This window comes from Leopardus geoffroyi, chromosome E3 (assembly GCF_018350155.1).
Source record: "Leopardus geoffroyi isolate Oge1 chromosome E3, O.geoffroyi_Oge1_pat1.0, whole genome shotgun sequence".
NCBI classification, from domain to species: domain Eukaryota; kingdom Metazoa; phylum Chordata; class Mammalia; order Carnivora; family Felidae; genus Leopardus; species Leopardus geoffroyi.
In genome coordinates this window covers 2,042,082-2,056,396 of record NC_059340.1, presented here as the reverse complement: position 1 = coordinate 2,056,396, position 14,315 = coordinate 2,042,082, and the positions used below count along the sequence as shown (strand labels likewise).

Sequence of the window (14,315 nt, the reverse complement as noted above, 5' to 3'; positions counted from 1 at the left end):
TTTGGTGAGTGACTTAGCTGGACTAACTCTGAGGTCCTTCTGCCCGTGCTGTGCAGCCTCTGGTTCCCTGCAGGTTTTGTCTTGTTTGCATTTCTCTTCACTTCACTACCTAGGGGTCACCCTTGGGTCAACAGAAGCCATTTTTTGATCAACGGCTGTGGGTAAGCCCCTTGGCCTGTCACACTGCGTGTGCCTGTGTGGGCGTGTGCGTGCGTGCATGTGTCCATCTGTGTGCGTGTGGCTTGGAGGCTGCTGTCACAGTGTGCGACTTTACGGTTTTGCCCACCCGCAGCCAGGGACTAGTAGCTTGGGTTGCCCCTCTCCGCGTCCCCTGCACGGGCAGCCTTAGACGCGCACGTGCCCTCCGGACCTCTAGATATTGTACCTCTAGGCCTGGCTCCTGGGAGCGGCTCTTGTGGCGGGGCGGTTTCTTGTCCAGCCAGTGTTTGCTTCGAGGTTGTGCTAAGGCCCCTCAGCCAGGGTTGGTCTCGGTGTGTGGGGAGTGTTTCCAAGCCCTCCTTAAGCCCACGGCCACGTGCGTGCGGTCTAGCACTTGGAGGCAGCCTCCCTGACCCTCAAGGTCGACTGTGACCCCAGGAAGGCTCTTCTGGGCTCTGTTAAAGCTTCTGGTTGCTCTTCAGATTGGCTTCCTGCTGCTGCCGTCACAGAGCTAGGAGGGCCCTGTCATGGCTCCCCACCACGTCCCCATTGTCTTCAACTTGGCATTGGACTTCGCATGCACTACAAATACAGCCAGTCCCCTGTGCTACCGCACGGGGCCAACAGCAGGGACGGCCTCCTCGAGTGACAGTCCTGTTGTGGTGCGGGGAGGTGGGGGCCTGACCCTCCCTGAGCGGAACCTCTGCCCTGCGAGCAAGCTGGGGACCTAGAATTCCTAGTCGGCTGCTCCTGGGGTAGGGCTTACACCCTCCTTCTGGGCGCAGGGAATCTCCCCCACCGTTCACCACTGTCTTGCCTGCACCCATCTAGAGCCTATCTCCCTGGAGTAGTTCCCGTGGGACAGGGCTGGGGGTGGGAGGGGGCAAGGGATGCCCCGGACTGTTCTCTCCCAGATTTAGTAGATTTTCTTGAGTGAATCTCCTCCATTGCTCTCTGCCCTTAGGCCAGTTTCCAGAAACCCAAATGATTGTTTGTTTGATGACTTTCTGTGTTAAACGGCTGTCTGTTGAGGAGACAGTCGTCCGAGCTCCTCACCCCATCATTCTGGAAGACCACTCCTAGGGAACGTATTCCTTCTTCGCCGACACCGTGTACAGAATCCCCGCAGGTTCTCCCGTCTCCTTCGAGACCCGCTCTTTTTTCCCAGTGTCTGCTTAGTACACATATCCTTCTAGTGCTTTTGAAAATCCAATAGAGGAACGTGTTCTCCTTTGTTGGGGAAGCTGGGATGCAGAGGGTCAGTGGTGTGGCCAACGTCACACAGCCGGCAGGGAGGCACGATGCTGCTCTGGGCCCCGTCGGGCTCTCCGCCCGCCTGCCCCGCGGCCGCCCCGGGCTCCCGACGCCCAGGGAACGGGTGCGGCAGCTCAGACTGTGCTCAGAGACATCGACGCATTCATTGTCTTTAACGCAGCCCCTGGTCTGTCTGCTGCAGCCTGAAGAGGTGAGCCTGGAGCGGCTCCGCATCCTGTCCCGTCCCGTCTGGGAGGACTGGCGGGCAGAGGGAGCGAAGGCAGGGAGGATCGGCCGGGGGGAAGGCGTGGTGGCTGAGCGCACCTGTGGGAGACAGATCCCTTGGTTTTGTCCACCACACAGGTAGCCTCGTTTCCCTGTTGAGCCTTCAGGCCATTAAACAAGTAATGATGAGGAGCGTCCACAGAGAAAGCCGTCGCTCCTCCTCTGTGTGGTTTCCAGCGGGTCCACACCCGCCGTCGGCAGGCGTGTCCTTTGCGATGCCAGGGCGCGGTCGCCACCGTGTCTCCCCAGATCTGGCACGGGATCTGCACGTTGAACCTGCTGCCTTCCCTTCCTAAACGTTGGGCGTCATTTTCACACGCTTTGCTCAAGGAAGACGCTCTATGATCGTCACGTGCTAGTTGTGCCTTAAAACATCACTTGTGAAATGCCGTAGAAAATCCGTCAGTGGCTGATGAAAGATTCTGTTTATTTGGGGCACACGACCTTCCCCCCGTCCCACATCAGGTCACGCCACACCTTTAGTCCGGACCCTGTGTTTCAGATCGCTGGGCTGGAGGGCTGCCCCGTCCCGACAGCGACACCTTACCCACCCCCCACCCTCTGGCACGGCCATATGTTTCCAGTGGAACATCTGCTGGAAGAATTGTTCCTTAAAGTACTGATACTATGGCCATATGGCTTAGTCCGTACTTGTGCTTTTCAGGAGGCAGCAAAGTCCCACGACGACACCGTGTGGGTTCAGCCGCACCCACGCGGCTTGCTGAGACACGCTCACCAGCCAGACACAGCCTTCCCGGCTCCCAGGACGGGTGTCAGTTCCTAACTCCCGGCAACCGCACCGCGAACCAACAGCACGGCGATCAGAGGGGAATTACGGGTTTATGTGTGTTCCTCCTTTCCCTTTTTTTAGGATTTAAAACTGAGTAAGTGAGTTAGCACAGAAACAGTCTTCTCTTGGGAAATGACATCCTCGTACTGAAATTAGGTGGTACTGGTTTTCCTCTACCCCCCACGGCCGGGCAGGAAGGTTTCTACGGCCAAATAAGGCATGTATTAATGCGCGTGTGTTTTTAAATGACTTTGACTTGTTCTTGTCAGGATCCAGTCCCAGGTCCCTTGTGCCTTGATGTGAAGATGAATAAGAGAGCATTTAAATGATGTGCAACACGTTCCTTTTCTCCAAAACCGTTTCTTTATCGACAGTACATAGCAGATCCTTGGATGTGGTGCCGCTAGATGGACAGATGTGGAGCAGCCCAAGCGGGTGGAGCTTTGTGTCACGTCTGCCACCGTTCTTTGGGCTGCAACCGAGCGGGCTGGCCGCTGCCCACTTTGCATGTTCTGAGCTAACTCGGAGAGGGTTTCTTGAGTCACTGCCTCAGCAGCCGTGGATGGGCTGTTCTCACTTTGTACGTGTGACCGTGGGGGGCCAGGCAGGTTCCCTAAAATTTCACTGTTTCCATCTCTTCTTCCAGGGAGATGACAGTCTATCCGCAATTACCTTTGACTCTGACTTTGAGACGGTGAGTGTGATCGGGGCACAGCCGCTTGTCCCACTGCTGGTTATCTGGCCCCTACACGTTACCCAAACACGCCCCTGGCTCTTTCCCCGCAAACGTGACGTTTAGAGCCAGAATACACACTCTAGGGGCTACTCTGCACTTGAGGAGTTTTGAGCCCTTGGTTGGTATAGGTAACCGTGATTATAATTTTAAAACTTGTATCCGGGTGTTAGTTGTGAGCAGAGTATATTTGAGGCACATTCTAAGCTCTTATCCTGCTTCTGGTTTTGGTGTAGCATGAAGGGGGGAGAGGGCTCTAGGCTGGAGAAGGGATTCGCTTTGGCAGCCGCGGCTCTGGCGGTGTGTGATGTCCTGGCACGATGGCCCCAGGGTCCCCTGGATGCCAGGAGTGGCCTGAAGGGAGAGTGGCCAGCAGGGGTCCCAAGGCAGAGCAGCCCCCAGCCTGGCCGGTCTGGGTTTGTCTGGGGAGCCGCGCTGGGTAGAACGTGCAGCCTGCCGGCTTCGCGGTCACAAAGAAAGAGCACAAGGCACGTGTCCAGCAGGCAGAGTCACAGATGAGCCTCAGCACGTGGCTCTGAGGGCACGTGGCACCAGCCGGTCTCCGTTCCACCTCGGCTCTGTGCACTCGAAAGGGAACATCACGCACCCGTTGTCTGCAGTGAGGGACCTCTGCAGATTAGGGGTGTTCCCTCAACACCACTGAGGCCGTGGACCCGAGATGCTCCCCGGAGGAGTAGGGATCCAGCTCATGTCCAGGGAAAATTCAGATGGCAGGGCTCACGGTTCTGCTGGAAGGGAGGGAAGAGGGATTCTCTGTCCAAGAGGAAGCCGATGAGGTTTGTCCTTTCCCTGGGCACACGGCAGGGCCCAGTTCTGCATCTGGCATCAGGGTTGCCCTGGGAGACGGTGTTCCGACAGAGCCCCTCCCGTGCAGGACCGTCCCTCCCCAGTGGGGTTTGTACTTGCCGTATTCCTGCCGAGTCCATCCTGGTGGACGGTCACACCTTGGCGCTACAGGCACTGGCCTGAGGACAGTCGGGGGGCCGAAGATAGTTGTTCACGTGGCATCTTCAGTGTGCTTGTAGGTAGTGTCCCAAGAGCTCCCGGGAACCCAGTGCAGCCAGAACACCGCACGGATCGCGTTTTCCGGGGTCACCTCGCTGTGCTGTGTGTTTCTTCCTGGGCTCAGCCTTCACTCATGTCTCTGCTGAGTTAACCTCTTCTCTCGCTGCCCTTGCACCTGCTCTGACCCGTCCTGAACATGCCTGTGCTTCACTTTTGGGGCCATTGGGCTCCTCGAGAAGGCTCAACGTGCTTTACATCGTTTCTTTTCTTTCAGAAAGCAGAAAGGAAAAGTTTCCACAAACCTCCACCCACATCACTGAGTAAGTATATGACCAGGCCCTTCATGCCTCCAATTTCTGCACTTTAACCCAGAGAAAGGGTTTTAGAAGCTGTCCTTCCCTGATGTCTTGGGAGAAAGATCAAGAATGGCTTCTTCAAACACCTGGGGTTATCAAGAAGTGACACTCCCGCCACTTGGCTCCATTTTGTGTTGGGGTCTCGGGAGCCAGCACTCTCGGGGTCCCCGCCTTCCCCCGTGGCCCTTGTGGTGGGGTCTTGGGAGCCGGCACTCTTGGGGTCCCTGTCTACCCCCGTGGCCCCCATGGGAGGAGGCCCAGCAGGGGGCTGAAGCTCCCAGGGGCCGCTGTCCCAGGAGCCTCCTGCAGACGCAGTGCTCTGGCCTCTTGGGTTCTTTCCCTGCCCTCTGAACCTACTTGTGTCTTCCGAACGCTGCCTCAGCCAGAAGGCCTCATCCCCTCGGGATTGAGTCAGAGCTGCTGTGGACGCCGTGCTGAGCGGGTGTAGCGGTTTCCCGGTGGGCTTGCCCTGCTGCATCTGTGGGCAGGTTCTGTGTTCCCCATCCCCTGCGGGGAGACACCATCCTTGGCCGTGGGCATGCGGGTGGCTGCCTGCTAGGGACGATGTTGCGGGGATGGGTGTTGCTCTGCCCCGACAGCTGGCGGAAGGCCCGGCAACTTCTGAATAACAGCCATTTACTTCTGACGGTCCTGGAGGCCCAAGTCCAAGACTCGGGTGGGTGTCAGCACGGTGGCTGTGCTGAGGCGTCTTCCAGGTTGAGGGCGGCCGCGGCCCGGTTGTACCTCACGTGGGGGAAGAGGTGAGGGAGCTCTGGGACCTAATCATGACCTAATCATCTCCCCCAGGCCTCACCCCGACACCATCACGTTAGGGTTCGCGTTAGCGTTCAGCGTACGACTGAGGGGCACAAGCGTTCAGTCGTGGCAGATGGGGTTTCAGTCCAGATGGCCAGCCAGGCCTCTCTTCGTCCGGGCCGTTCCGACACTGCTCTAGTGCACAGAGAACCACGTTTGAATTTGATGCTTAGGAACGCCTTTCTGAGAGAGCTTAAATCCCGGATTGGCTTCCTTTTGTTACCCAAAAGCCCGTGGCCGTCTCTGACCTCCGTATGCGTATCTATACGTTTCTTCTATACGAGTGTATTTCAAACATCTCCTGTGGTGTATGTGACGCACTCACAGAACACGACTGGACTTTCATTAGCCCAAGAAGAACAGAATTAGATAAATTCCTGTCCAGAAAAGAAACCATGTTTTGTATTACAGATAAATATAAACGTTAGAAAGAAATCATCCGTTGGGGTGCCTAGGTGGCTCAGCCGGTTGAGCGTGCGACTCTCGATTTTGGCTCAGGTCATGATCTCAGTTTGTGGGAGCAAGCCCCGCTATCAGCGTGGAGCCTGCTTGGGATTCTCCCTCGCCCTCTCCCTCTCCCTCTCCCTGGACCTCCCTGCCCTCCGTGCTCACGCACCCTCTCCAAAAAATAAAAAAGGAAGAAAGAATCTATCAGTTTGGGTTTTTGATGTCCTTCCTCTCCTTCCATGGAGGAATTGAGAATTGATGTGAAGGGCGGGTGCGTGTGTTTTAAACCTTCTTGTTTTAGAACCATTTTGTTTTAAGTTCTCTTCGGTTACAAGGTAAATATTAGAACATCTTTAATTGTTTTTACTGAATATCAGCGTTTCAAGTGTTTCAAATAGTAATCGTCCAATTGTTTGTACCTTGATTTCTGTAAACGTCAGAGTCGTGCTTCACATAGCTTAGAACGGTGAAAGCCCCAGAAGTATCTAGAAGTCGGGGGGGTGCTGAACTTCAGCACCCCGCTTTCCCCCGTGCTTTCTCCCCGCAGCCCACGCTGGGAGTCCCGTATGGCCCAGCCCTGGTCCTCAGAGCCTTTTTCCACCCCCCGACCTTCAGGGTCCTCTCCCCAGCACCCCGGCGCCCCCTTCCCTGGGCTGGCTCAGCCCTCTCACACCGGGTGAGCCATCTCCGCTCAGATGCCCACTCCCGTAGCGGCCTTTGGGACACCAGCCCAGCAGGTGGGCTTCTGTCTGGTTTCCTGGGCCGGGACAGCGGCAACCACGTGTCCCGTTCGTTCACTTAGCCAGTGTTGTCCTTTAAGGCCCGACTGGATTCCAGGGCCCAGGGCTCTGCTGCTCACAGCCCCGCTCGCCCAAGTACCTCGTATCTCCCGACTGCTGTTTCCTTCTGCCTTCCCACTTTTGTCCACGTGCGTGCGTGTTTCCTGAGGGATCCTTACCGGTCGCTGATAGCTCACGTGGGCCAGGGAGGGAAATGTTACTGGTGGAGCTTGCCCCTGATGGCCAGCTTACTTTATAAGTGAGCACTTAAATGGACAGGGTTTGGGAGGCCTTCAAGCATGCCCCCAAGCCGGGGCGCCGTGGTCCCGCTGAGGGAAAATGCGTCCAGGTCTGACGAGTCTGTTCTCTCGTCCCAAATTATAATGAGAAATCTCCCCTAAATTTTGAAGCCATGGAGAAAACTTAGAGACTTTTTTTAGGTTTTTCAGGACTTACCTTAGACAGGAATTTCTTTGCTACTTATAAACATGTTTTATGAACAACTGAGTTATTGCATAAATGTGTCCGATATTACATAATTAAAGAGATGAAATCCCAGATTAAAAAGTCATGTTTCCCTTGTATGAATAACATAATCAAAAATACCCAGAAAGGTAATTTTTTCTCATTTCTTCTACATTTTTTGTTTTACATAGTAAGTTCTAGATAGTATTACTTGTGTCCCTAGGTAGCAAAGTGAAAAATATTTATACCATTAAGTGCAAAGGACAAAATTGTGTGTTCACTGTTCTGTGACTATAATACACCTGTATCTGGGAACATCAAATACTGGTAGAATTATGACTGGATTTTTAGATAAATTTCCTTTTATGTTATGTCTTTATAATAAAATTCCAAAAACAAACATAAGTATGTACACACTCCATATATATATATACACATATATATATACATATATATATATATACATATATATATATAACTGTGATATAGCTATATAATATGTAGTACATAACCATATGCTGTGTGTTTTTTACTTTTGTCAATGTTCTTATGAATGTTCTGGTACCATTTTTGTGTCACTAAAGCACAAATGTTGAGAGGCATCGATACCTTGCCCCGCTGAAACCATACATTGGCTTTTTAGAGTCACCTTATCACTCTAAACCGAGGAAAGTGGCATCCTGGAGGTCTCTGAGGACGGCAGCAAGCATGCCTCTTGGTAACAGAATGTCCTTAACCCCACAGAAGCTGTGGCTGGGAAGCTCGAAGCCAGGTATGCGGTACGTGGTTGGTCCGACAGAGTGGCCCTTCCCGCTCCAGAGGAGGGTTTGACGAGTGGCGGGTGGTGATTTAAGATCGAATTTGTGGGGCGCCTGGGTGGCTCAGTCGGTTAAGCGTCCGACTTCAGCCCAGGTCACGATCTCACGGTCCGTGAGTTCGAGCCCCGCGTCGGGCTCTGGGCTGATGGCTCAGAGCCTGGAGCCTGCTTCCGATTCTGTGTCTCCCTCTCTCTGACCCTCCCCCGTTCATGCTCTGTCTCTGTCTCAAAAGTAAAATAAACGTTAAAAAAAAATTTTTTTAAAAGATCGAGTTCGTAATAGGACTTATTTGCATGACGTTGCTTTTCAACTTCTCAAAGACGTTGAGCCTCATAATCTTTATGGCACACGTAAGTGTGGTTTCTGACGGTTTGCGGGTGTGACACGCTATCCCTGGAGTCTTGTGACGTCCCAGCACTGCTGGCCCAGCTCCTACCCACTCGCAAGAGCCAGTTGTTAAATTTTTAAGAATTTGGTGAGCCGGTCGATGTCACGCTGGCCGCCTGAAATTGGACATCATAGGACTATTAATACCGTGAAAATAGACAAATGCTCCGGATCTGGGCTTTATTTTTTGAGAGCCAAAAATTTTTATCAGCATCCCACTGATTGCCACCATCTGCTGTGGTCTTAAGCTTTCTTCAGCCCATGAGCATTGATTAGTAGAGGCAAAACCTTCCGTTGTGTTTGTCTGTACCTGTCATATTAAATCCATGCACGTTCAAACCAGGAAGTCTGACCCAGCCCCTGAAGTCAGACCTGACCTTGGAGCAGGCATGGGCCAGCCCCCCCAGCACTACTCCCGACTATCTGAGAGCAGCCTTAAGAGTGAAGAGGTCCAATCTCAGGCGTTCTGCCAGCAATGGTGAGCATGTTGACGGTGACGAGGCCACAAGTAAGGGAAAGCTCGGGATTTGTCCTTTGACAAAGTGAGATTTTGGGCTTCCTGTATTGGCTGTGTCCCTACGAGACCGTGGAGAGAGGACGGGGACCCCGCAAGTCCGCTCTGCCCTCCTAACGTGACAGTGACGTGTCCCCAGGCTCTAGTCGGGCCTGCCCCTGTAACTCGGAGGCTTGCTGAGATTTATCGGATGGACAGTACTAGAAATAACAGTTGCACGTAGTGAAAACCCCAAATCTCACCAGAAAGCCTGGGTCTGTTGTCCTGTCTCCGTCCTTCTGTCTGGCCTCTCCCCATGTCTCCTCCCCGGCCCTCACAGCTCTCCTCGTGAGCCTCCACAGGGACCGTGGTGAGCCCCTGTCACCCTGACCCCCTGCCGACCCCTTCCTGCTGGCTCCGAGTTCCACTTTGGGCTTGCATGTTGTAGAGTCTCAGCCTATCAGGCGCATTTCGGAGACCCGAGTCTGCTTCTCTGCCTCACTCTGTCAGCGCTGGAAGGGCTGCTGTTTGTCTGTCTTTGTCTTTTTGTTTTGTTTGCGATTTAGAATCTAAAGGTATCACTTCTCCTTCTGTCCCCCTTCTTTCCTTTTCCTGCAGGCAAGCCCTGTGTTCACACCTTTCCGTTCTCTCCTGCTTCACCCTTCTACTCACTGTCGGTGTTGGTTTCCTTATGTTCCGGGAATGATCACGGTCCAGCTAAACCGGTGAAATGCTTTGGTCTTTTTTATCAAACGTCCGGGATTTTCTTAAGGCACAGCCAAGAATTCCGTCTACTCTTCAGATGATCTTTTCAGACGTTTGCGTGTCCCCCTCCAGGTCACGTTCCCGGGACCCCTGTCTACAGAGAGAAGGAAGACATGTACGACGAGATCATTGAGCTGAAGAAGGTAGTATTTCTGTCTGTCCTTTGTTGGTTTTAGACCACAAGAGCCTTCCGTAACCACGGGTGGGAAAGTCAGGATCAGTGCCGAGATGTGTCCATATGGAAAGAACATGAGCTTTGCAGGGACGCCCGAGTTTTGTTTTGTTTTAAGTTTATTTACTTTTAGAGAGAGAACATGTGCACGTGTGATGGGGGAGGGACAGAGAGAGGGAGAGAGAATCCCAAGCAGGCTCCGCACCGTCAGCACGGGAGCCCGACTTGGGGCTCAAACTCATAAACCTCAAGATCGTGACGTGAGCTAAAATCAAGAGTTGCACGCTTAACCTACTGAGCCCCCAGGCACCTTGAGGAGCACCTGAGTTTAAACCCTGGCCCCGTGCCTTGGAAGCTGGGAGACCCACCTAGAGCCTGCTGCAGGAGAGGCCTCCACTGTTGAGATTCCACGCGTGCTCTGCTCCAGCAGCACGGCACGGAAAATGGGAAAGACGGGGTTGACATCACAGTCCCTCTGCACAGAGATCTGGCATCAGATGAGGCCACTGGCGTCATTGTTATCAGTAGCCCTCCACGTGTGGACTCTTCGGTGGTAACCAGACAGACCACGCTCCCTAGCTCAATGGGTCTCTACGGGAGTCTGAGGGAGCTTACGGCTCTTAGCCGGTGATGACCTCGAGATTCAGACCAGGTAGTAGTCTGTCCAAGGTCAACCAGTAGCAGAATGAGGACTTCCCCCAAGGCCACCTGCCTCCCAAGGCCAAGGCTCTTTTTGCTGCCCCGTGCTACCTCCTACTCCTTATGGTGTAAATTGCGCTGGAATAAATTATCGCCACCCTCATCGCCTTCGACGGAACCACGGCTGCCACACTGCTCTTAGCATCCACGTGCATACTTGTGCCCCTGGAGAAGCGGCCAGGGTTCACCTCCTCCGCATCTGGAGGGCCATGGCCCGTCTGGGCACCAGAGGTTAGGTGGGGCGTGGGCAGCCGGCACGCCCAGGGGCACGGCCACGGCGAGGAGTCTTCGAGCCATCTTACCTGAGGAGCCCCCGGTCTGGGCCCCCGTGCATGAGACGCAGCCCTTCTGTGGCGGCCCAGACAAGATGCTCCGATGTCAGGGGCCGTCCAGAGATTGCTCCCCCATGGGAGCTGCCCAGCAGTGAAGGTGCTGCTGGAGCATCGCACTCCCTGTCCTGAGGACAGCTGTGTGTCAGAGTTATTGTGGGGAGAGCCCTCATTTGGAACTCCGAATAATCACTGCAGTAGCAGTCTTGAAAGGAATCTTCTGGAGCTGGAAGTGGTCTCTGGGTAAAATGATACTGACTTTATTCAAACTTCCCATCACGGACTTATGGGAAAAATCAGTCTAGGCTTCCAAACGCAGGGGGAGGAGAATTTCACTTCCAGGACTCTGAGCTTCAGAGTTGTTTTTCTGTGGCAAATGGTGCCTCAGTTTCTTGTTGAAAAATGGGGATAATACAGGAACGGTTTCACAGTCGCGATGCGGTGCGCCCATCAGCGCAGGGCCCCAGGGAGTACTCTGTGCCACGGCCGGCACCCCGCAAGAGGCCACGAGTGCAGAACATCCCAGGGAGTGGCGGGGATGGCCCAGAGGCCCCCCCGCACCTGTCTCCCCCAGCAGTCAACGCAGTGTCAAAACCAGGCTGCAGACATGGACTTGGTGCACGTGTCCGGTTCCGTGCCGTGTTGCCGCGTGTGTGCACCCGTGTCCCTGCACGCACGCTGCCCCACGCCACCGGGCATGCTGTCCCTCCAGCTGCCCCTTTGTGGTCACACCTGCCTCCCACCCCATTCCCCATCCCTGACTCCTGGCGGCCACTGGCTTTTCTCCCCATCTCTATAATTCTGGCATCCTGGTAATGTTCTCTACGTGGACTGATGCAGTATGTGACACTGTGGGGGGAGCTCTGCCTCCTCTTTAGTCACACGTCTTCCCTCTTTTGTTGACGAGGGCGCATTTATGGTCTCTTGTCTTGTCTGTGGACTGGCCTGTAGAGTCGCCGTGTCGTTTGTGTTCTCCGAATTCTGCTTGGTCTGATGCTAACATGGCCGCTCCTGCCTTTGTTGGTTAATGCTTCGCTGGCATCTCTCTTTCCATCCTTTTACTTTCGACCTCCTTTCACATTATGTTAAAATGAGGGTCTTGCAGACAACATGTAGTTGGGCGTGTTTTTTAATCTACGTTGCCACTTCCTGTCTCCTAGTTGGTTTGTTTGGGTCATTTATATTTAATGTAATTTTTGGTAGGTTAGGATTTAAGTCTTGCACTTTATTTTGTGTATGTGGCCTCATGACCCCTGGAGAGTGAGAGTCCTGATGCTCTAGCAGGCCTCCTCTGACCACCCCTCCCCCCCACCCCCCTCCCCCCCGCAAGGAGGCAGCGTGCCTCACTACAGCCTGGCAGGGGTGGGGGGCTTGGCTCCTGGCTCAGTCTTCGCTGGCAGGGGTGAGGCCTGCACGTTCTGCTGTGTTTGCCTGAGGGTGGAGCGGTTATCACCCATGCCTTCTCTGCCTGGCCAGGCTGCCCTTTTCCTGTCTGTGCCCGTGGGCTTGTCCAGGCTGTTGGCTTCCCCAGCACTCCCGTCTAGGACACGTGAGGCAGTAGGAAAACCGGGGGGCTCTGCAGTCCCTGCTTGGGTCCTGAGCCCCAGCCTAGTCTGTCTTCTGTCCACCCTTCTGAGCCTTCTTACATCTGTCTTACATACAGTGTCCACGGCTGCAGGAGTAGGGAACACTGAGTGTACCCCGTTTCCGGAAGCAGAATTCCCATTATTAGATTTCTTCTCCTTCCCCATGGCTGTGCACGAACTGACCTATTCATTAAACACTCACTGAGTGCCAGGGTCCCCTCGTCTCCTGGAGCGCTATGGCGGTCCTGCCAGCGGCAGGCCTGCAGCTGACCTGTCCGGCCTCTCTCTCTGCAGGCACACTGGGAGTCCGCTTGCCAGTGGTGGGGGCTGGGTTCGTTCGGGCACTGTCTCTCTTCTACGCCTCATGAGTCCTGCAAGGAGAAGGGTGTTTCCAGGTTAACTGGCTAGTTCGGATGCAGGCTGATGCCGGAAGCTGGTTGAGTGCCCTGGCTGTCCCCGTGCGGGCTGTGGGCACGTCTGAACCTCGTGTTCTCCAGGCCTCGCGGTTTCACGCCCTGGGAGAAGGCCTTTTCAAGTGAGGACATGGAAAACAAAAATGAAAAATCCCTACCATCACCATTTCCTAAAAGGACGACAGAAGCCCAAAGTAGGAGGGAGGAGAGTTTTCTAAAGAGGGCGGTTGTGGAATTGAATCACTTTAGTCCCGTGAAAAATCAGCTGCTCAGGCTTTTTCCCTCCGTTCACCGCAGACTGGTAACAACTGGCAGGGGCCCCCGCTCTGACCCCCCCAAGCCCCAGCTGAGGTCAAGAGTTTTAAGTGGACGTTAGCCTCGGATGAGTTTTGGTGACACGTTCTGTGACACGTGTGGGCTCCCTCAGGTGGGCGTGGGAGAGAGCGGCGTGCCTGCGTGGGGCTGCCTTTAGGGAAGGGGCGTTCCTACTCACGTCGGGTGGTCCTGCACCTGACGGCATCCCCCCTGGTTCCCAGGCACCAGGTGCCTCCTTCCCCCCAGCGCCACGCACGCGCCCTGACCGGGAACCGGGCCACCTCGCGAGTTCTGCTCCGACTTGTGTTTCACCTGGGTGTTGGGGTGCGCGTGTGCACGAGTGTGTGTGTGTATGTGTGTGGTTCTGTCTCCTCTCAGTCCCTGCACGTGCAGAAAAGCGACGTGGACCTCATGAGAACAAGGCTGCGGCGCCTGGAGGAGGAAAACAGCAGGAAGGACCGGCAGATACAGCAGCTCTTGGACCCGTCCCGAGTAAGTCGTGGCCCCGCAGCGGTGGCGCCCAGCCGCGGCAGGGAAGGCGCAGGCTCCGCTCTTCGGGCTGCAGGGGGGAGAGGCCGCCCGCCAGTGTCTTCATCTCTCCGTCTGCTTGCCGCAGGACCCGGATTTTGTTCGGACTCTGGCAGAGAAAAGGCCCGATGCTGGCTGGGTGAGTACCGACTCCAGCAGGACCGATAACCTTCCCGCTGAAGTCTGAATCTCAAAACAGCCCAGAGTTGAGGGACGCCTTTCCTCTAATGCAGTCGTGCAAGAGGGGTGACAGGGAGCCAGGGCCCAGGAGCCCCTAAAGCACCGTCCGCGGAGCCGGAGAGCTCACGACAAGACGCTGCGGGCGCTGCTGGGGGCGTGAGGGGAGACCGAGCAGGCCGCGCAGGGCAGAAGGTGCACAGCAGAGGACAGCGGTCGCGGTGGTGACGTCCCCCGCCACCACACTGAACTAGAGACGCTGAGGAAACAAAGCGGGATAGGATAAAGCCTTTAACACTTTAACACACACACCAGCTCTGCCACGGGGCCGCGTAACACACAGCACAGCGAGTGAAGCAAGGTGACGGCACCGGCGCCATTCCGTGATGAGGGCTGCGGCGGTGGAGAAAAAGGACCACAAGAAACCTGCCGAGTCAAGGAAGCACACTTCTCGAGAAGAGTGAGATGCAGACGGACCTGGAAGGGATCCAATTCTGAGAGCACTGAGCCCAAGGAATCAAAT

General features: G+C 54.9%; 1 protein-coding gene across 12 annotated transcripts in view; it reads left to right on the top strand.

Annotated features, from left to right (window-relative positions):
- The window catches only part of IQCE (IQ motif containing E), a 42,912-nt gene that overhangs the window by 2,892 nt on the left and 25,705 nt on the right, over positions 1-14,315 (top strand). For 2 of the 12 annotated variants that reach the window (XM_045462172.1, XM_045462167.1), the window contains 7 exons: positions 3,135-3,182; positions 4,522-4,567; positions 7,754-7,882; positions 8,659-8,793; positions 9,646-9,716; positions 13,466-13,579; positions 13,704-13,754. In XM_045462172.1, the coding sequence (XP_045318128.1) occupies positions 7,819-7,882; positions 8,659-8,793; positions 9,646-9,716; positions 13,466-13,579; positions 13,704-13,754 (435 nt within the window). In that variant the 5' untranslated portion in view covers positions 3,135-3,182; positions 4,522-4,567; positions 7,754-7,818. Of the gene's footprint in view, positions 1-1,733; positions 2,819-2,843; positions 3,183-4,521; positions 4,568-7,753; positions 7,883-8,658; positions 8,794-9,645; positions 9,717-13,465; positions 13,580-13,703; positions 13,755-14,315 lie in introns of those variants that run through there. The other 10 variants (XM_045462176.1, XM_045462177.1, XM_045462174.1 and 7 more) reach the window with 8 other exon arrangements.